Below are 23,223 nucleotides of genomic sequence, written 5' to 3'. Positions count from 1 at the left end.
AACACCTTCCACGCTGGGCTGCGCCACCCTCCAGCTCTGTGGGCCCAGCCACCGCTGGAAGTTGACCTGGGGCGCTGCTTGCTGGGTGTGTTGGACTCGAATCTGGCCTGGGGGCAAGTCCCGGATAATCCAGTGGCCCCGGGGAGCCGGAAAGGAGGACTGGCTTTCCTCACGGGGGTCGGGGAGCTTTGGTCTGGGAACACCAGAGCTGCTAGCTGAGAAAGGTGACTAGGGGAGCTCTGCAGAGCTCTGTGTGTGTGCGTGGGGCGCGGAGACCGGTGTCTGTGCAGGGATGTGTGTGCGTGTGTGTGTGTTTGGGTGGGGGCAAGCCGGGCGGGCACAGGCCCACGGCGGCCGAGCTGCGGCAGAGTGTCTCCGAGATGGAGCGGAGGCACGTTGGTTGGGGGGGCGGGGCATGGAACTCCGGCGGCTTTTTTTTTTTTTTTTTTTTTTTTTTTTTTGCGGGGCCCCCCCCCCACATCCCAATATTTCACCTGGGTGATCTGGTCACCCTACTTTCTGTACCCCAACAGCACAGTTCTGGGCATTCAACCAAGCAATTCATCTGATGGCTCCTCAAACTCTCCTCATGCCCCTGTGTTTTTTTGTGCAGCATGGGCACCTACGTTAAGATCAGAACATCCATCAGTAGTAACCTGTGTGGTATCCAGTCAAACATTCTGTGCCTCAAACCAGCCTCTGATTTTGTGCCTGCTTAAAAACCAAAACCAAAAAGCATGTGCATGTGTTCCCATCCACAAAACTCCACCTTCACCCACATTGATGGGTGCAAATCAGGTAGTCAGGTGCTCAGCTACCCAATGCAAATGCCTGTTTGTGTGTACAAATGATAGGTGTGTTTTGCAAGCAAGGAAATCCGAGACAGTGGGTGAAAATTTGGCCTTCTATATAAATACTGTCAAACAGGTAAATGTCACACACAATATATTTCATCCTTCTCCAGTCTTGGGCAGATTAGTGTGACTCCAGTTTTACATTAACTTTCCCCAAGTTGTGTGCTCTCCATTTAGTTCTAGAGGATTGATTTAATTGTTGGGAGGCCAATGCTATTCAGACCTCAGAAAAAGTATTCAGGGTCAGCTTTTGAAAAGCACAATCGAGTGAATTTCAATTATTGACTTTCAAAGGGAGTTGGTCACCTCACTGCCCTTTGTGCCTTTTCCCCCATATGTACCAGTTTTACAATCTGAGAGATGAACAGTGTGTCTCTTACTGTCTGAATGTACAGTGCTTTAGCTTCCCCACGCTAACTGTCCGTGTGGACCCCAGTACCACATACTAAAAGTTCCTTAGTGTGCTTATGGAACTCTTAATGCATGGTAGCAGGGTCCACTGGGACAGTTACACGCAGCAGGCTAGAATACTGTAGATTATATCCCAGTTTGCTGTGCACTACTTCTCCTTATGGATCTGGCTTTAGGTGGTGTTTTAAGAGGAGTTATTGTGCTACTTGGAATTTACCTCCAATATGGAATAAAATGTTCTTTAAGAGGGAATCCTAAACACTTGTGGGTTTACTGATGCAACATTTTCTCTTTTTGTCCTTGAATTAGATAAAAGAACAGATGCAAATGCTGGAGAATGGAGTCATCCACCTGGGTGTAGGAACACCTGGAAGAATAAAAGCGCTAGTAAAACAAGGTAGGAGAGGAGGCTGGAATGGGCTCTGGTAATGGACATGTTGCACATGGCAGAATAAGTGAAACTTCAATAGAGTTTGAAGGTTCTGGACTAACCTGAGTCAGTGAATTTGGGGATCTACTCTCAAATGCAGGTCAAGAATATAAAGTTAAAAATTCAGGAAGCCGAACGCAGTGGCTTAGACAAAAGGAACTATACTATGCACAATTCTGAGTTCAATTTCAGCTTTTATTGAAAAACCCTCCCAAAAAATCTAGATTTACTTGGTCTTTCAGTTTATTATTCCCAATCTCCTGACAGGTATGAAGTTAGTTAGTTTATCTGTTTAACCCTCCTTCTCCTTCCCAAATCTAAGTTTTTTTCCTGCCATATATTTTGCTTCCTAAATAGATATTTGCAATAAAAACAAAAAGTAGTGTAGATATCACAGGATACTAACCATGGTCCCATCATGGTAGTTCCTTCTTTGGGTCAGTTTGGCCAAGCTATACCCTGCTCAAGGGTGGGAGCTGGCTCTGGCATGGGACTCCACTGTTTCTCCCTCCAGGAAGCACAGGAACAGTGAGATGTTTCATTGTTGCTGTCTTTTACAACAGTGTTAAGATATCCCAATTCAACAGCACATCATAGAGCTGATGTTGCTGCATCAGCCCAAAGATATGTCAAGAGGAGAGACGGTGGGCTAGGATCAGAAGCTGACCATGTGTTCTTCATGTCTAGAGCTGTTTGACAGATCAGTGCTGCCACGGGAGGTTACTGAGAAAAAGCTAGCAAGAAAAATTGTGGACATTACCCACTAGATATGGAAGACTTAGCAGGGCTGGTAGAAGGTCATTTCCCAAAGAACCATCTGCCTCCTTGTTTCCTTCCATTCAGATGGAAGATGACCAAAGCCCTTCACAGTGCTGCTGACCTGAAGCTTATTTAGGGCCTGATTGTGCAAGTTTCTGAGCATCCTCAATTCCCACTGATAGGCTCTTGCTGGCTCAAGTCCTTATAATTTACCAACTTGTCGTCAGCCATGGAAACTCAACTCCTGTGGTTTCATGAAGAGGAAGTCTGGGGAATTCTTTGCAGGCAGGATATTGGCTCTTGACAAGCCTGGCAACAGCAGTTGCTCTGCTTTTGTGTTTATCTTCTTGAAAAGGCATGGGATTATGTGGTAAGGAAGTTTACAGTGTCATTGTGTTAGTTTTCCAACCAGCAAATGTAGTGCTTAATGTTTAATGCCCTGGGAACAGACTGCAAAGGATGCAAAAGTCAAAAATCATTTTGATAAGCAGATGTCATTTTACCTTTATTATAGTAAGACTTGCACTGTCTTTTCAGATGGCCTTAGCTTGAACTCCTTGAAGTATCTGATTTTGGATTGGAACTGGAGAGATCAGAAGTTAAGGAGAATGATTGATATCCCTGAGGTACAGTATAGTCACCTTTTTAAACAATGACGTAATTATATGAACCTTTCTGTCTAGACGTAGTTAACACTTGAAATGCTGGGAAGTCAGGATTTTCTTCTGTGAAACTGACTTCTGGTATCAGTACTCAAGGAACACAAAGGAATTAGCTTTTTACCTATAAGTCTGCCCCCTGGATTCTTCAACTCCGAACTAAGGCACTTCACTTCTTCATCTCTCATCTCATGAGCTGCAGCAAACAGTACCAATGTGTTCCAGCGCCCTCTACCAATTTTTCCTGCTCAGATGTCTGTGAGTTAGTAGCTCTGCCCCTCCCAGAGACTCTCAGCAACCAGCTCCTGGGAGGAAAGTTTTCCTCAGAAACGGAAGAAAAGGAAATAAGATTCAGCAGCTTTTGAGGACACATTTACTGACTCCAAGATGGAAGGAGCACATTGGCCTGTTGAGTCACACTACAGCCTCGTCTAGAACAATATGACACCATAAAACAGCAAATGTCATGGGTTTGTAAGCCACTGGTAGAGCCTTCTCATTCTGACCATTCCATGTGCTTTTCAGTGGCATGCTGCAGCACTCACATTGTTAGGTGTGCAGCGTTGTGCTGTGGTATTGTGCTATTTGATATGTAGATAACCAGTATTCTGCCCAGAGACAGAACTGACCACATGTCTCTGCAATCAGTATGAAAAGGCTACCTCTCTCCTGTGCATGCATGGGTAATGTCTAAATGGCCAGTGTCTGGAGCCTCCAGAGGACAATCTCTTTCACAGGCAGCACAGACCTCTTTCACAAGGAAGAAAATTGTCACCCACCTTGCTCTGTATTTTAACATGTTTTTGACTGTGTTGTATCAACACCACCATGTGGCAAGGTTGTATTTCTCATGCTCCAGGATGAACTACAGTGGGCCTGCTAAATCCAGGGTTGTGAGTTCAATCTTGAGGGGGCCATTTAGGGATCTGGGGCAAAAATCTTTCTGGGGATTGGTCCTGCTTTGAGCCAGGGATTGGACTAGATGACCTCCTGAGGTCCCTTCCAACCCTGATATTCTATGATTCTATGAAAATACCTCGAAGAAGTCAAGTAGCAAAAAGAGCAGCTTCACTTAATGAAGCAAAGAGGCTCCCCCTTGTGGTAAATCATCAATAGAAATCTCAAGGTGTGAGTTTGATAGGGTACTTGCATTAAAACGGATATGTAAGCCATTTGGACACTGATGAACGGATCACAGAAATATTAGCAAAGGACACTGGCACAAAGCTCTAGTATTATGAAAAGTGCTATGGGCTCATGTGGAGTACAGATGGACCAGGGTTTCTGTGAGTCAGCCACAGGCAGCAAACTGCAGCCTCTGGCTGATCTACCTGGATTTGAACCTGTGCTATTGCAAACCTGAGACTGAGGCCTCCTAGCCATTCCTTACAGCTTAACTAAACATTTGTTCTGCAGGGAGCACGCCAAACTTCCTGAATAGTATCTAGCCATGGGGAGTAGTCCTACAACTGGGATGCTGCCTGGATAACAAAATTGTGACTCGAACTGTATTTAACTAGAAAAAAATAATGTAACGTTAAGAATACAAAATTAAAAGCCTAGGAATTGTGCAAGTTAAGGATGAATGTGTAACACCAACTTTGCCCTTTTGTGCATCTTCTGCATTATGGAAGAGCCTTCAATCACATGCTGTGTCTCAGATAATACAACATACGGGGTTTTCCCCCAACAATCTTGGATATGTATATGAAGCATCTTGTAGTACAATACTTTGTACTACTGCATATGCCAGGAAGAGTTCAGGAAAATCATTTATATGGAAGGTATGTACTAAACTGTACTCATAGCACATTACAGATAGAATGTCATAACAGGGCAATAGTGAATCCCATCAGGTGCTGGCAAAGGCAAGACTTTACATTTGGAGTCAGATCTCATTGAGCCAGGCACCTTGTTTTCCTACTTGTGTGTAAAATGCCAAAAACACTATAAATAGTAATAAATAATAACATGATAGTGCCAGATTTTCAGAAATGGCTTCCAGTTTGTGGACCTGCAAAAATCACACAACTCATTGGTATCCACAGTTAAGTGAAGGTGGGAGTGATGATAGTGTGTAACTGCTAGCAACTCAATTAGCAGACTCAGTCAGATGATGTACTAATTCTTTTGTATCCATAATTAATCATGGATGCAAAATTGCACCAATACAATTGGGGACCAGGCAGAGGCACTTTTACAAGATGGCCCTGGTTTCTTCAGTAATTTCTGCAGAATAACTTTTGGTCCTGTAGAATTAACAGGATTCATTACTGCATCTTACTGTAAATATGGCAGCACTATTTGTTTAAATACATAGAAGCCAAGGAGCCCTGGAAACACAAGCATATTTTTATATTAGCGTACGGAAAAACTCATAGCCTGATTTTTCGGAGGAGTGAAGCGCCCACAGCTCCCTCTAAATGCACACTTACCTCATTTCCAGGGGAGAGTGGAGAAGGCAGCAGAGAGGACGGAGGTTGTGGGCTAAGAACAATGCAGAGAGCAGCCCTTCTTGGGCACGTTGGTGTGCAGGGTTAATTTTTTACCAGGTGGAGTTCTAATAAACACACGAGTTTAAAAACAAAAAACGAAGCCCTCCCATGCCTTGGTTCTAGACCCCACCACATCTGGAGAGGACAGGGACATCCTGATGCTGGGCTCTTGCAGTGTCACAGGCAGATGTATGTATTCTTCCACATTTCCTAACTTCACGTTGGGCAGACATGTAACCCTAACATCACATTAGGGAAAGTTGTTTGTTCATGTCCCTGTTTATCTCCTTTTTTCTCTCTCCTATTTAGGGTGCAGGTAGGGGCATTCAGAATAATCAGGCTAGAGGAGCTTACAAGGCTTTCTCCTGAAGAACTTCTAAACTCTGCCAAAGCATAACGAGCCCAATACAGTCTGGCTTCACAGTCTAAACTGCCTATAGACAAAGTTTTCTGCATCAGAACTTACTACGTAGATATTGGCTGCAATACAAAGTAGTAGCCTAGCTCCCAAAGTTGACAAAAGTTCCTAGTGTGGAAGAAACATCAAACTGAGCTTTTCAAACCCTTTTGTAACCCCATTACATTTGTTCTTTTTGTAAACAATATAAGGGCTGAGCCTTCGGTAAGTCTGAAAATATCAGCTTGTGAAGTTCAGCTATTCAAGTTACGGGAGCAAAAAAGCTTGTAAAATGTACCTCAAATGGAGAGATGATTACCCCCCACCCCTTTATATAACTCAAAAAGGGCAGAACAGAAATTTGCCAGGCTTTCCCACACCCTTCATCTCTGGGCTGAGCTGAAGCATGGAAACATGCAGCCCAAAAGGTGAACTTCTCTGTAAGGTGTAGTCAGGGTTATAATGAAAGCCCTGGTGTAACCATAACTGCAGTGGAACTCCTGGCCTTGCTCTGGTGTTAGTCGGTATTTCCTCTCAAATACCTCTGGTGGTCTTAAAAGTAGATAAGCTAAAAGAGACATTCATCTAAATAGGTAGTTTCTAGAGTTTATTATATTTCTTTTGTAAAACTTGCGTTTGTGTGTGAGGGTCTCTCCTTTACTCAGCCTCTAATAAAACTCGTGTAGCTAAGCAGAATAACGGTGTGTGTGCAGAGCACTTTCAGTAATCTTCCTAATTCATGTCTTGTTTAATTTTTGTTTCCTTCAGATAAGGAAAGAAGCAATTGACCTTCTGGAAATGGGAATTATAAAGCTGTGCAGAGAGGATTCTGTGAAGCTGGGACTCTTTTAATGGTGTAACTAACACGGATGCAATTTACTGCTGTATTTCACTTAGCATTGTCTGTAGTAGGCAACTGTTCAGTGGCTGACTGGATTCAGTTCTTCCATTTCTGAGATGCTTAGCAGAAATGCGTATTACAATGTTTGTCAGCTTCTGGCCCTCTTATAATAAAGCAAAGGTTTGCATGTAGATTCTGTACCAGGGATTGTTATTGCCTGAACAGTATGTTACTGAAATTAGATGTATGTTGCATGTAAAACAGTAGGTGTGGGTTCTCTACTACCCTTAGGACACCGAGGATGAGTGCACTTGTCCTGAGTGAATCCCACAGCCACTCTTCTTCTGTCCCCTCCTTCCACTCTTCCAAAAGGAAACCTTCACTCCCCCTCTAAGAGTGATAGAAGACAGCCCATGCCAGTTCTGGGCACCTCTGGCCCAGAAATTCCCACCCCTCACTGTTGCTGCTTCCTAGCATGCAGAAGGCATCTGGCCATTACAGAGACCAGTCCAGAGTTAGTCAAGAAGTTTTAGCCATATCGCTCCTTTAGTACCTTATGTAGCTACCCCCACAGCGTGTTGATGAGTTAGAGCTCTCTTGTCCTCCACAAACCCTATCACTACATTATATCATAAAGATGCAGACTGGAAAATAACAGTGGCTCTTGCACTCTCACCACGGTTCATGCTAGGGCAGGAAACTTTGAAGGCTAAGTGCTTCTTAAGATAGAAAAATTACCATGATACCTACAGCATAAAAACAGTCTAATCTTGCAAGTCTTACTCATGTGAGTGATCCCACCAACCAGTGTTGCTATTGTCATGAGATAGAAGCTGTAGGATCATGACTATATCTGCCGCTGACAAATCATGTGATATGTGATGAAGACTGGCAAAATTTGCTGAATACTATTCAACCACCGCTGCACATCAAAGTTAGTGCATATTAGTGGGTACTGTGTTGCTGTAGGGACCATCTTTCAAATAGACACAAAACTGAAGCCCTGGCTACTTGTGGTGAGTAAAAATCCTATAGCCCTTTTCATGAGGTTTATCTGGTTTCCACATTATCAGTAAATAAAGCATTTGTTACTAGAATTTTAGTTAATTTTGATTACTATGATGACTGAATACGATTTGCTGTCCCTTGGCTGTGTTGGCTCTATAGAGCATATAGAGTAAAACATGTTCATTGGACTAGTTAGCAAAATATGGATATCTGTAGTAGGGAACACTCAAATTGATTGAAAAATGAAACAAAGTTTTTAGTAAACATTTCTGGGTGCTTTTGGCTAAAAGTCAAAACTGCCTGTACTTGGATGATTTAATAGGAATTTATTTAATCAAACATTGATGTTATCTGTTAACAAATTCCATTTATAATGCATGTCAGCCAATGAGTACGAGGGAATATACCTTGGGATACAGTCTTAACTATTTAGCTCTTGTTCTGTCAAGCCACTTACTACACTGCTAGATCTCTACCTTGACCTGCAGCTTCTGTGTTGGTTACGTTGTTGACTAGATTGTGGTCAGGCCTAAGGTGAGGTGATGAGAAGAGGGTACAATGATCTTTCCTTTTGGGATCTTGTGCTCCCAGTGCAAAAGGGGGAGGGATGCACAGTACCAAAGCTAGCACTGGAGAACTCAAAGGGGGCCATAGCAACTCTCCAAACGCTGTGCCCTTACAAAGGGTGTTGCAGTTCCTGCTTTGGTAAGTTCTCCAGCAGAGACTCTCACTGGGTAGGAGCCTTTCACATTGTCATCCAACACAGCATTCTCTTGTAAAAGCCATTTTTGCTTTTGATAACACTGCTCTGTTTAGGGTGACTATGGAAATAAAGGAAAGAGAGGGCGTAAGGGATCAGACTGTGTACAGATCTTTCAAGTAGCAGGCAGTGCCCCTGCAAGTGATCAATAGCTCAGAACTTAGTGAAACCTAATAAACTCTTTACAGTAGAACCTCAGTGAAACCTAATAAACTCTTTACAGTAGAACCCAAGAGTTATGAACCCCAGAGTTATGAACTGACCAGTCAATCAAATACCTCACTTGGAACCGGAAATACGCAATCAGGCAGCAGCAGAGACCAAAAAAAGAAAACACAGTACAGTACTGTTAAATGTAAACTACTAAAAAATAAAGGGAAAGCTGCATTTTTCTTCAGCATAGTAAAATTTCAAAGCTGTATTAAGTCAATGCTCTGCTGTAAACTTTAGAAAGAACCATAACATTTTGTTCAGAGTTACGAACATTTCAGAGTTACAAACAATCTCCATTCCCGAGGTGTTCGTCACTCTGAGGTTCTACTGTACTAAGTGGTGCAGCAGAAAAAGACTCTCAGTGACTTTCCCAGAGTGTCCGGAGTGTCTAGGGTGCAGTCTCTATGACTCTGACTAAAGTACATTGTGGCTGATAGCACCAGCTGATTAAGGTGATTGAGGTCACCAACGGACAAGATGAGCCTGTAGTGAGGAAGAGAGGTCTAGTTAATGAGTAATTCCAGGAAGTAACAAAGGTTTATAGAAACAACACAGCCTCCAACATCAGAGAGTTTTCAAGTTGAGACCAAGTCTAATACACACACCCTTACCCCATCCCCACCCCCCAAAACACACACCCTTCTCCAACAGCAACAGCATGAAAAATAAGAACAGCCAAGGAGCACAGGAAAGTCCCTCCAGATGTCCAGATAACAGCGCATTTAAACAACAGAAACTGCCAGCCTGGAAGCCCAAGCTCACAGCTCCGACTGTCCTCTCCAGCTTCTTTACCATTGGAGTCTTCTGCCTCCTCATGGGAATCTGCCTAATATTGTATGCAAGAAGTGTCAAAGAAATCCAGGTTTGTTTGAGATGGTTTTCTTGAGGAGTGTTATTAGAGAGTGGCTCAAAGGGGGGTAGTAATTCTATCATGGATGTACTCCCTTTACCCAAGGGTGTCAAACGAACCCACAATACCCCATGTGAAAGTGGGCACCATTAAAAAGCCAGCATTTGCTAATTTACCAGATGGCAATATCTGGGACATTGTCATCTGTCCCTGTGCTTAGGGGAGGAAATAAACTGTGGGAACTTTGGTATTGTTAGGCACTAGAAAAATGTCAATAAATATTTGCCAAGCCAGAATCCTAAAACACAAAGAGATTCCTCATGTGTTAATGATGGCTGCAGCAGGTAGAGCAGGCTGAATATTAAGGCCAATTTCAAAATCAAAATATTAAATTCAATCCACTGACTTGTTACCTCCTATTATTTTGTTCTTTATGAGTGTTTAGACAGCTAGTATTTGTGTAAATGATCATGAATCTTGAAAGTTTCACAATTCTAGCAAAAATTATTACTAGGCTGATAAATTGTTTTTGAAATGTGTTATATGATTTTCTCTAGTTTTGAAAATTTGTCATCCAGTTGGGAAGTAGTACAATACTATGTGTACCAATCACACACCCTGGATAATGAATAGACCAGCAGAAACAAAAACAAAACAAAAACAGGATTGGTTTGTGTCTGACCTGTGAACAGAAAAGAGGAATAAATCTGCAACTCATAGTATTCACAATGAATAATTCAACCTGTTTTAGCTGTAATTAGGTAATTTAATATCAGTTTTATGGGAGGGGGGCGGGGAATGTTAAAACAGAATGATTTACACAAGGTCTCACAGCAAGTCTGTTGGCCAGCACACTACTAGGCTCCCAGTTCTCTCTTCAGACCGCTAAACCACATTGCCATCTGTGATGTACATACTGTATACAACAGCCACTAGAATTGACAAGGACAGCTAGATTATTTCTTTGTTTGGCCTGTGGGGTGAAAAAACCAAACAAAATAGTACATGGTGATTTGCGTGGGCCGCTTACCTTACAGGAAAAAAATGTGGCTTGTTTATCCATTAGGATGGTCTCACAGCCCAAACTTTGCCTCTTATATTTTGTAGTCCGAGCGTACACTGTAATGGATAAAAATATAAAAAGAAAAAGAAATTGTCGGTCCTTATTATAAAGTTTTGCTAAATGTTATAGTAGGATGGTATTATTTTTCAGTTATTAAGTGCACTTGTTTTGGATGAAAGGTGCTAAATAAATGCAAAATATTAAATAGAGCGAGAAAAGAATGCTATTTTCAATATAGTGTTTGCCCCAGTTACTGTGGACCTGACTCTCACCCCTGCTTTGCTCTCTTTGTGCTGCTCAGATGGCATAAAAAGAGCAGAAACTGGTTTCATCCCCCACACTCCAACTGGGGATTCCCTTGTTTGTTGTTCATTTATTTGCCGAGGGTGCCCGCTGAGTGCAGCGCCAGCATAACTGGCTCCTATAGCAAACCCCCTGCAATTCAGGATTAGAGGGTAGGAATCCAGAGCACTCCAGGTATTGTCATCTGGCAGACAGCCCCTGGGGATTGTTACCAGCTGATGGAATTCAGGTCAGCCCTCAGGGCAATCTAAACTCCTCCCAGGCTGGCAGAGAGCCAGCTGGAGAATCGGGGTGGGGGGGAGGGCACTGGCTCCTCAGCAAGAATAGGATTTAAGTTAGGGATAGGGTTTTCAAAAGTGTCTTTGGGACTTAGAAGCCTAAATCCAATGAGATTAAGGCTTCTAAGTGTTGAAGTCACTGGAAAATAGGACTTAGGTTCCTGACTCTCTTAGATGCTTTTGAAATTTTTACCCCCAGTCGTGTGCATGCCCACATTGAGCAAACCTGAAGAGAGAGGGCCGTTTGTAGACCCTGGCAGCTGAGTGTCTAGTTTTTCCCAAAGTGGGGTATTACAGCATATAATCAGGGGTGGACAAAACTTTTTGGCCCGAGGGCCACATCGCATGCAGGGCCATGAATGTAGGGGTGCAGGAGGGAGTGCGGGGTGTGGGAGGGGGTGCGGTGTGCAGGAAGGGCTCAGGGTAAGGGGCTGGAGCACAGAAGGGATGCGGGGTGTACAAGGACGCTCAAAAAGAAGGTTGGGGTGCAGGAGGGATGCATCAGGGAGTTGGGGTGCAGGATGTAGGAGGAGTTTGGGGTGCGGGCTCCGGCCCGGCACCACTTATCTAGAGCAGCTCCAGGGTGGCAGCGGCGCGCAGTGGGGCTAAGACAGGCTCCCCACCTGTCCTGGCCCCACGCCGCTCCTGTAAGCAGCTGGCACTACGGCCCCCTGGGGGAGGGGGGGGCAGAGGGCTCCGTGCACTGCCCTTGCCTGCAGGTACCTCCCCCGAAGCTCCGATTGGCTGTGGTTCCCCGTTCCCAGCCACTGGGAGCTGCAGGGGGCGGTGCCTGTAGGCGAGGGCAGCGCATGGAGCCCTCTGCCCCACTCCCCCAGAGGCCGCAGGGACATGGTGCCAGCCACTTCCAGGAGCAGTGGGGAACCCGCAGCGCCACCGGGGTGGCAATCCCACGGGCCAGATCCAGATCCAAACCCCTGATGGGGCTTCAGCTGTAGTTTGCACACCCTGATATAATCTTTGCTTGTTTGACAGATTAACTATTCAGACATATGTTTGAATTGTTCAAAACTGCGTGAAAACTCCTCTAACTGGGATAAAGAATGCGACTGTTCTGTGCACTTCACACTGCAGGAAAATATGCTGGTAGGTAAATGTGTGAAACCAACCATAGATCAGAGTTCCTGTATTTCTGTATGTGTAAGAAGTATAAATTTTGTCCTATAAATGACACTAAGCCAGTTTCTTGAGGGCTTTATGTCAATACCTTTCACAAACCTAAAGCCCCTTTACATTGTGCCTTTACATTGTTGTTATTCATTTTGGCAAATCCCATAAATTAAGCAAGATCAGGCTACATAATATTTAGATTGGAGATCTCCCAGGTGAAAACAGGTGCTGCAAGAAGTGATGTAGATTCAAGAGGTGACTTCTCTTTCTTCTGAATCAGTAGTGAGTCAATGCCCCAGTAGGGACCCAGTGCCACACCCTGGTGTTAGTTGGTACTGTGCAGCTGGGGTAAGATCTTTCAGATGAGACATAAAACTGAAGCCCTGGCCACTTTTGATAAGTAAAACTCCTGTAGCTGTTTCCACAACTTTAGGGTTCTTCAGAGTGAAAGGGGCTATAAAAGCAGTAGATGAAAATCCTTGAGCCGTAAGAATGTCTCAAGGTTTGAAGAACATCTAAAATTAAAAGTAAAAATGTCAGTTTCCCATATTGCATGCACAAACTGGTACTTCTGCTGCTTGTATTAGATATGGTCTGTAGCTTCAAGACTCAAAGTTTTCAAAAGGGCTAAAGGGCTTGTCTACACTGCACTAAAGACAGGCCTATGAGGGTGTGTACTGCAGAATGCTCTAGCATGTTGCTCTCTACCTGGCCTATGTAGACCCTGGTGGTGCAAACTAAAAGGTACCTAGTGTGCATTAACATAATCCTGTGGACTACATCAGTGCAAGGTGTGCAGTACTGCAGGGTGTTCCTGGGGCCGTTACAGCACTCTGCGGTTCACACCCCCATTGACTGGTCTGTGGCACCATGTAGACAAGCCCAAGTCTCTTTTCAAAAGGGATTTAGGAGCCAAAAGTGCCTAAGTCTCTTTTGAAAATAGGACTTAGGCTCCTAAGCATTTTTGAAAATTTTACCCTCAATCTACAGCACTCTCAGTGCAGCACCTTTTGCAAGTGCTAAATTCACTTTACATTTATTTTTTTTTAAAAGCTGATAATTGAATTTAATAATCTTAACATATTTAGAAAACTGTTGGTCCAATCCTGCAACCTTTCCAAATAAAGAGACTGTGACCTCAGTAGAACTACTCACGTTGTTTCATAGCACCTTCCATTCAGCGATGCCAAAGCAATGTGTGGGGGAAATGATGGTATTCTGTCTATGCTCCACCCACAAACCCAAGATGAGTGAATTTTTCTGCTAAAATAGTCAGCTGAAATGTAGTTAACACTACGTCCATCAGGCTCTCCGCCCTCCCTCCCCCAGTATTTTTTTTCAACAGTTTGTAAAAATGACCTATTTTGTTTATGCTCTCCGCATCCTATGTTATTCTCCTTTGAATTCTAGGGTGATGTTTTTATGTACTATCGTCTGCAAAACTTTTATCAGAACCACCGTCGGTATGTCCTCTCCAGAAGTGATGCACAGTTGCTGGGTCAAGATGTAAACGTAAGTGTATTTCTTATTGACACATCCTCAATATTTTCATCAGGTGAGGAGGCTCTTAGTGTGTGGTTCTCTGGTTAAAAAGTATTTTCTAGTACTACACCTGCCTCTGGGTCCTTCTGCCAGTTTTTGTGGTTTTACAACATTTACCTTTTTTATTTTTATTTTTTTACTGTTTCTCCTCTGTTGCTGTGTAACCTTAGATCACCAGAGTTCCTCCTGGAGTCTCTTGTTGCAACACGGCCCCTCTATTTCCCCTCCAGGGTAGGCTGTGATTATAAACCACAGTTGAGCCCAAAAGCGCATAAAAAAATCCAGAGCTCATTATTTTTATTCCTCTGTTTCTTTAAATTCGGAGCACTAGACTTGGCCACCTCATTTGTGGGGAATAGAAAATGTGGTCAGCTGCAAGGGGTTAAGCTCCGTTTCTCAACTCTTTAGTGAGTGTCATCTCCGTGATGTTAGAAGGCACTGTAAACTTTTCTACTAGCATTTCCCACTTAGAACAGTTCACAGAGATATTGCAAAGCTTCAGTATTAAATACAGAAGCAATGGTCACAAATTGTAACTCTGATAAACAATTTGGTTGTCTTAGAAGCTGTAGCATGCGTATGCAAACAGGGAAGCAGACTGACTTCAATGCCTGGAAAAGGAGTTTTCATAACATTGTGCTTTGAGGTCTACAGATCACAAGTGCCGAGAATTATCAGCAATATCATTAGTAGTTGGATTTTATTGAAGGTTTGCTAGCAGTTTTAGACCCAGTCTACACGAGTTGGGGACATGGCTACAAGACAGTTGTCCTGGAGAATGGATGGCGTTTAGCATTTTTTTATGCATGTCTTCGATCCATGGTAAAGGCTTAGATAAGTCCAACGTTTTAGCAGAGTTTGGGGATGCAGTTAAATGTCCTGTCTACACTGAAAAATGGAACCATGTTGTAACTGGGTCAGGGAATACATCATTGTAACTGGTTGTAATTGTTATTTGTAATTCTAGTCTAGATTGACCCTAAGGTCCTCTCTATGTTGCAGCCTTTATTTTAAAAAGTGACTAAGTGCTGAGCACTCACCCTTCGAATGCCAGGCCCCTTTAAGAGGTCTCAAATGGAGTACCAACAAACTGAGGCAATCAAAACCATTTGTTTGAACATATCAGCCTTCAGTTACAGCAGTGTTGAGGCACACGGTTACAACATCATTGTAGCCCAGCTGTGGTTATATCATGGACTCGCATTCCAGTGCAGATGGGAAAAACCTTTTTATAATCCTGTTAACAGACCTAAGTTGGTCTTTCAGTGTTGCAACCACTTTCTTGTATGTAAAATATGAATATAACGGAAGTAAAGAGACTAGAGAAAAACTCTATTGTTTTCAGTATGTTTAGTTTCCGCATAAACAGTTTCACAGTTTCCCCTGTAAAGTTAGTTGGTTTTCTCTGTTTGTGTGGCTCTGTCATACAGCAAAAATCTATTCTTGCTGGGAAATATGCTGCCAGCAGCTGTGTAGACACTAGACCACGGCAGATACGCCTCACCCCAGTCTCGTTCTATTTGAGCCCATCTCTAATGTGACTGGAAAGCACTAGCAACTCCTAGCACTTTTAGGTGTTTGGCGATTTTCTTTTTTGGGTTGTTGTTTTTTTCCCATTTTTTTTTTTTTTTTAAAGACGGAAATAAGAGTAAAAGATTGACCAAAAAAATGTTGATCAGGAAAAGACATTTCTAATTGTCCTTTGACCTTGCATTCAGATTCAGAACAGCAATTGTGCGCCTTTCACAATCTATCCTAACGGAACTCCAATGGCTCCATGTGGCGCCATCGCCAACAGTATGTTCAATGGTAAGTACCTTCCACATCTGATTTATTCACCTGCACAGATGTAACTAATTTAAATATCTCTGTGCCCCTGAGACCTCACAGAGCCCCATCTAAGTGCTGATCCTTGCATGTTCTCTACATGTCTGATCCTTGCATCTCTGTCTGTCTGTCTCTCTCATATATGGATGTTAAACCGTTTGACAGTGTGGCCAAAGTGGATATGGCTCCCTACGTGCTGCACTGCAATGACTCCACTTACATTACTAAACTCATTGAGTGCAGGGGTCCACCCACATGATCCAGTTACAGGATTGGGGAACTGAGTATCCTAGAAAAAGAGGAAGACAGTAATCTACAGACTTGATCCTATCTTTACAACAGACTATTGGGTGGGGCTAGAAAACTCAGCTTCCGCTTTCTTAGGGTGACTGGCTTAAAAGTGTGTAGCACATTCTTGAAATGGAGAATCTGAACTAGACTTGGTCTACACAAACAGTTGCACTGTCTTAACTAAAGTTGTGTTTCTAAACTGATGCAAACCCCTCTATGGACATACTTATATTGGCTTAATTATCCTGGCTTATAGTGATTTAACTTGTCATTCAATTTACATGTGCAAGCTAAACTACTATAACCAGTTTTAAACCAAAACAAGGCCAGGTCTGCACATCAATGGCTTTTGTACAAGCACAACTACATTGATTAGAGCATCTAATCTTTTTTTTAACCAATATAGTTATACTGATACAGCAACTCTAGTATGGATGCAGCTATGCCAATATAGCTTCTCCGCTTCTTACAACTTCAGTGTGTAGACACAGCCTCACTCTCATGAAGACAAATCAAAATGTTTCTTCAAGACATTGACTCCCTAGGTTATATCTTTACTGCAAAAAAAAAAAAAAAAGTGCATTTATACAGCAAGATTACTTTCTCCCTGTAAAATCCTGGTGGAGACAAGGCAGAGGTAGTTTTTACCTCGATGTTGCTAGCTGAGGTTAACACTAAACCCCCCACCTGGAGTTTTCCTCAACAAAATACAATGAGATAAAAACTACCTGTCCTGTGTCTCCACCAGGATTTTACAGGGAGAAAGCTATCCTGACATTGTTCTCAGAAGCTGACAAGCTAATTAATAAAGAACTACAGTTTTCAGGTTTTAAAAAAATAAACCAGTTTAAGGTTGTAGCTACTTGTCACATTATCTCTTTCCATAGTTTCTCAACATAAACAAAGATGCACATTCTGTTCCATGAAAATGAAGGGGTGATGCATGACTCTAGTACACTTTCCCTTAGTTTCTTTTTGGATGTTGGAAACGATGATTAAAGGAAATTGCTGGTAACAAGTTACAAAGGCTCTTCAGCCTATAGCAGCTTTAGTTAACAAGTCTTCTTCATATATCTTTGACATGTGATTTTTGCATATTATAGAACCTGTTTCAGAAATGCAAGTGGAGACTTCAAACCCCAGCAAGTAGGATCACATTCACTTCAGTTACACTACCTAACAAAATCCAAGGCAGGGGTAAATAGGAGAGTAAGCCTTCTCATAGATTGTAACTAGCATTCCTTCTCTAGCTCCTCAAAAAAACAAAACAAAACAAAACAAAACAAATAAAATTCAGGTCACACAATCCCAAGAATTTGATCACAGAGGAATCAAGGGATGTAAATTAAATACAGCTGTGGATATTCTGTCATTGTGATGCAAGGAGAATTTCCAGTAGAGATATGGTCAGCTTTTAAAACTTCCAAGGGTGCTGTTACTCAGGAAATTTAAATGGTCCTTTACTTGTGAGGCACACAGAATGTGTACATGATGAAGTAATGATAAAACCCTCTCCCGATCTTTTCTTTGTTTGTTCACAGGACTGACTCTCTCTCTCTCTCTCTCTCTCTCTTTCTCTATTTAAGGTTTCACTTAGTCAGGTTGACTACTGGAGTGACTGTTGGAAGTTGTAGACATGTTAATAACATGTATTACTTTGGATCTCTCTGCAGATTCTATTCAACTTTTTTACTATCTTAACTCATCCACTGCTATCGAAGTCCCATTGCTGAAGAGTGGAAATAGTTGGTGGTCAGATAAAAATGTGAAATTTCGGAATCCAACATCATACAATCTCTCTTCTGCATTTGCAGGTAAGAATGATTCCAATGCCATGCCTAAAAGTCTTTCTTCTGTTCGTGGAAGTCTCCTGAGACAGGTACAATCTCCAGGAGACGGGTCTATGTGTTCTTCCCGATGACAGGTAACTTATCCAGGGGAAGCACTGTGAGAGCAACCTTACGAGACCTTCTCCAACTTTTCAGTGGGGAAATATGGCACATTTAGTGAGAAGACTGGGATGTTATGAAGAGAAAAAGATGTTCTAGAAGGTCAGGAGAGCGAAGCCCCACTACTTTCCTCACCATCCTCACCCACTAAAGGTCTTGGGCAAAAGGAGTTAACCAAGTGGAATCACCTATTTGTTCCATCTTTAAATATGTATTCATTAGCACTGTTTTGTTATTACTATTAGTTTGTATTGCAGTAGACTATAGTAGCCCCAGTCATGAACCCAGGACTCCAATGTGCTAGGTCCTGTACAAACACAGAACAAGAAAACAGTCTCTGTCCCTTAAGAAGTAACAATCTAAGTAGTATCAATATTCTTCTTCTTCTAAATATTGTAGAAAGATTTTCAAATGAACGACAAATAGGATGCATATGTTTACTGCTCTTTTAGTGCATTTTGTAGGTATACAGAAAGGAATCGATGCATAAAAATGAAAAATAAAGGTGAACAATTACATGCAGAGGGAAAGTTGTCTTATGATTAGAATGGGGTACTATTCCTGTACAAGTCACTTTGCCTCTCCTGCACTGGTTTCCCCATCTATAAAATGAGGATAATACTATTTACCACAGGGATGTTGTGAGGTTCAGTTTGTTAATGTCTGAGAGGTGATCTGAAATCTTTGGATGGAAAGTGTGATTTGCTCTGTGTCTTGTGAATATTGGACAGAACCTTTGTCTGATCTGTATTTTTGGTCGAACATCAGAAACCCAGAAGGATTAAATAATTTAACTACCTGTCTTAGCAGCGTTCTAAACATTGACAGCTCATCCCTATTCTCCATCTTCCTCCCTAGGAACAACAAGGCCTCCTTACTGGCAGAAACCAGCTTATTTACTGGATGAGGAGGATGAAAGGAACAATGGTTATATAAACGATGACTTTATCATCTGGATGCGGGTGTCAGCCTTTCCCACATTCAGAAACCTTTACCGTCATCTCAGACATACCAACCAGTTTGCTGATGGTCTCCCAGCAGGGAATTACACCTTCCACATTACCTACAGTATCCTTTCATCATGTCCAAGGGACTCCTTAATTTTTAGGCAAGTTAAAAAAAGAGATGCCTGCTAGTATGGTGGCTTGCCAGTAATACAACATAAAACCTGAGGGAGATCTAGTTTGGGTTGGGAATCCCTGGATTTCCTGCAGCCTGTGCTGGTGCAGTTAAGACCTGTCTCTTAAATGCCCTATATCAGGCCGTGTGACACTAGATCTAACTTCTGAGGCAACTACTTGCCTGAACTTCGGCTGGAGGCAAAGCCTGGCAGTGCCAGCTTTGGTACAGCTGCTGGGGAATTAAAAAGGCTTAGACTTTATCCACACAGCATAACCTGAGGGGTGAATTTATACTGATATAGTTATACTGCTATCACCTCCTGTGTGGACACACTTAGGGCATGTCTACACTGCAGTCAAGGGTGTGAATGGCAGCTTGTGTAGACAGATCTGCATTAGCGGTACTATAGCTAGCTCACTAAAAACAGAAGCGAGGAGGCCGTGGCCAGGGCCATCTCCAGGCACCAGCGTACCAAGCAGGGTGTGCCGGCTCGTCGGTAGCAATTCATCGGCGGGTCCCTCAGTCCGTCTTGGAGGGAAGGACCTGCCTCCGAAGAATGAAGCAGCGTGGTGGAACTGCTGCCAAACTGCCGCCACCGATCGCGCTCGCGGGGGGTTTTTTGGTTTTTTTTTCCGCCCCTTGGGGCAGCAAAAACCCTGGAGCCGGCCCTGGCTGTGGCGCAGGCTTCAACATAGGCTACATTAGTGAGTACGTATCCTGGGAGTCAGGCAGGCTTGTGGAGCCCATGCTGAAGACTGTGCCACGGCATCTTCACTTTTGTTTTTAGTGACCTAGCTAGAGTACAGGGACATTTACACGAGCTGCCGTTAACATCCCCAGCTGCAATGTAGATGTCCCTTATTCTACTATGAGATGGCTGTTTTCTAGCTCAGCTGATATCAATGGCTCTCAGTCTTTCCAGATGACTGTACCCCTTTCAGGAGTCTGATTTGTCTTGCGTACCCCCAAGCTTCACCTCACTTAAAAACTATGTGCTTACAAAATCAGACATAAACATACAAAAATGTCAGTGCACACTGTTACTGCAAAATTGCTTCTTTTCTCATTTTTACCATGTATTTATAAAATAAATCAATTGGAATATAAATATTGTACTTACATTTCAGTGTAGAGTATATAGAATAGTATAAACAAGTCATTGTCTGTATGAAATTTTAGTTTGTACTGACTTTGCTAGTGCTTTTTATGTAGCCTGTTGTAAGACTAGGAAAATATCTAGATGAGTTGAAGTAACCCTTGAAGACCTCTGCGTACCCCCAGGGGTACATGTACTTCTGGTTGAGAACCACTGGACTAGATGTTTGAGAGCCACTGGCTTATGTTGCTTGGGAAGGGGTTTACATTAAACTGAATAAAAATGTCCACACATGGAGTTATATTAACCAATAGAATAACTATTTTGGCATAAATGGTAAAACTCTCCCATGTAGACCAGGCCTTAGATGAATAAATGTGACTTAGAATTGAGAGGTGGGGATGCAACAAGAACATTATGTGGAGTGTCCTCATGTCTGAGACGGGATTGTCAAGGAAAGTGCTAAAAGGTTCTTCAGTACAATAGCACCCAGAAAGCTAATTTTCCAGTAATTTTTGGAGGCTGCCTTTAAATCTTCTGATGCAGCTTCAGTGCAGTACATAGTTTATATGAGGATGAACCTGACATCATGTTATTAAAGAATCCAATGTATTTCAATAATTTTGCTAAGACTGTAGATGCACATGATGTGTGTGAGTTTCTTACCCTCACCCAGCCATTTTGGGGGTTGTGGAGCCACTGGTAACAAGAGGCAAGGGGATACAGAATAGTTAAAAGCACCATAAAAGACTTTTACAACAAATGCAAAAATCACCACCTTGTGTCCTTTGAAGAGTATTTTTTGCACACACCTCACTATACATTTCATCCTGATTGTTAATTAAACTTTAACGTCGCCTAATCAGATTTCCCTGTTACCAAATTCAAAGGGAAAAAGCAGGTGGTTCTCTCAACCATCACATGGAGTGGAGGGAGTAACCTCTTCCTGGGAATTGCCTACACGGTTTCTGGCGCGGTGATAGTGCTGGCAGGTTTTATCATAACTGCGATTCACTTAAAACTCCGAAAAAAGAAAACGTACTTTCAGAGATAACCCAAATTACATAGCTTTCTGAAGAAACATAAAGGTGCACCTTTGAACAAGGGATGTGGGGAGCATGGACCTTTCACACTGTCCTCCTAGCGGTGGAGACATTTCAGTCATGGTATGGATTTGGTAAACACAAAAGTGTTACGAGCAGGGTGATGTTTTTTCATTACCCGAAACATATACAATCTGATCAGCTTGGCTTGGTTTATGCTCTTATTAGCATATGAATTACATAGAAGTAAATTTTTCCCTAGTGACTACCCATCAAGGTCTGAGATGAGCATCAGTAAGAGAAATCTTAGTCATTTTAGACAAACTCCAGAGATGGTATTGAGCACAATTACTGGGCCAAACCCCAAGGTCCTTACTCAGTTTTTACTAAATCCTTACTCAGGCAGAACTCCTATTGACTTCACTGGGAGCTTTCGCTGAGTAACAATTGATGCCCTGATCCAACAAAGCACTTAGGCACCGTATATTCTCACTGAAATCAGTGGGACTATGCATGTGCTTGAAGTTACATGCAAGCTTAAGGGTCAAATTTTAAAGGTATTTAAAGGAGTTAGGTGCCTTTAAAAATCTGGTCCTAAGAGCTTTGCTACATCAGTGCCTGAGTAAGGACCTTGAAATTTGTCCCCCTCGGAGCATACCCTGGATATTAGGGGTGGGAGAGTCTCTCACTTAAGTGAATGGGGTTGGGTAGAGTTCAATCCTCATTGAATGCATTTAAACCTTCTTTGCTGCTGTTTAGCTGAAGACCGTTTTCTGCAAGGCTGGAGTAAGAGGACAGCAGTGCAGTGATTTACATTTTAAAGGTTATCCTTGTGACAGAGAAGCTAAAGTTTAGACTCTGAAGAAAAGAAGAGATAGGACTAAAACATAAACATGACTATTTAAATGTAGGCATTAACTATTTCACTGCTGATCACTTCAGCAGAAACATCTAGCTAACATGCTTAGGCCACAATCCCAAATCGTCTCCTACTCTATCCCGTGCCAAAAGCTCCAGCTGTCTCTCCTACACCCTCGCCAATACCTCCAGCTTCTTACCAGACAACTTCTATGGCATTGTCAATAGAAAATCAGTCAACTTGAAAATACGGGGCAGGATAAACTTAATTTAATTTAATCTACAAACAAATTCTGAGACTGCTTAATTGTATCATTTTCATGGTTAGTTCACTTATAAACCTCAGTTTTTAAAAATGTAAATAGAATTTTCAGTCTGTTGCAGAATCTGGGGAACTTTGCTGCAGAATTTAGATCAAGTTTGCCGTGGAGTACATGGATGATTATGAGGGTGTGTGGGGGGGTTCATTGTGAAAGTGCATATGAAATTAAAACTAATACTCCTTTACTTAACATGAGTTTCTGTGCTCACTGTTTTATACTGATTTATAAACTCCCCAAAATGAAAAAAAAAGAAACTAACATTGATCTTCAGAGCCCTTTACATACATTAACTAACTAATCCTCCCAGCACACCATTAGCCTTATTGTACAAATGGGGAAGTTGAGGCAAAGAGAGATTTAGGGTACAATTTTTGAGAGCATCTGAGGGTATGTGATCGATCTATCGGGGATCGATTTATCGCATCTAGTGTAGACGCGATAAATCGATCCCCGATCACTCTACCATCGACTCCTGTACTCCACCGTGGCGAGAGGCGGAAGCGGAGTCGATGGGGGAGCGGCAGCCGTCGTCCCCGCGCCGTGAGGATGCAAGGTAAGTCGACCTAAGATGCATCGACTTCAGCTACAATATTCTCGTAGCTGAAGTTGTGTATCTTAGGTCGATCCCTTGCCCCCCACCCCGTGTAGCCCAGGCCTAAGTTGCATTTTCAAAAGTGATTTAGGCACTTAGGAGCTTACGGATGGGTCTATGCTTAAAACGCT

General features: G+C 42.6%; 2 protein-coding genes across 8 annotated transcripts in view; both read left to right on the top strand.

The window, feature by feature from the left end:
- The window catches only part of CMSS1 (cms1 ribosomal small subunit homolog), a 360,808-nt gene extending 353,771 nt beyond the window's left edge, over positions 1-7,037 (top strand). For all 6 annotated transcript variants that reach the window (XM_054044780.1, XM_054044797.1, XM_054044815.1 and 3 more), the window contains 3 exons: positions 1,575-1,662; positions 2,992-3,080; positions 6,774-7,037. In XM_054044780.1, the coding sequence (XP_053900755.1) occupies positions 1,575-1,662; positions 2,992-3,080; positions 6,774-6,857 (261 nt within the window). In that variant the 3' untranslated portion in view covers positions 6,858-7,037. The remainder of the gene's footprint in view (positions 1-1,574; positions 1,663-2,991; positions 3,081-6,773) is intronic.
- A 103-nt stretch (positions 7,038-7,140) lies between these two features.
- LOC128845761 (cell cycle control protein 50C-like) lies at positions 7,141-22,689 on the top strand. 2 transcript variants are annotated; one of them, XM_054044759.1, is made up of 7 exons: positions 7,141-9,689; positions 12,315-12,425; positions 13,860-13,961; positions 15,710-15,800; positions 17,783-17,923; positions 18,917-19,126; positions 21,143-22,689. In XM_054044759.1, the coding sequence occupies exons 1-7, from the start codon at positions 9,486-9,488 to the stop codon at positions 21,328-21,330; spliced, it is 1,047 nt and encodes a 348-aa protein (XP_053900734.1). In that variant the 5' UTR covers positions 7,141-9,485; the 3' UTR covers positions 21,331-22,689. The 2 variants fall into 2 exon arrangements, with proteins under 2 accessions (XP_053900734.1, XP_053900743.1); XM_054044768.1 differs by having other exon boundaries at positions 9,596-10,438.
- Positions 22,690-23,223: the final 534 nt, after the last annotated feature.

Source organism: Malaclemys terrapin, chromosome 1, assembly GCF_027887155.1.
Source record: "Malaclemys terrapin pileata isolate rMalTer1 chromosome 1, rMalTer1.hap1, whole genome shotgun sequence".
In the NCBI taxonomy this organism is placed as follows: Eukaryota; Metazoa; Chordata; order Testudines; family Emydidae; genus Malaclemys; species Malaclemys terrapin.
This window is presented reverse-complemented; position numbering and strand designations above follow the sequence as displayed.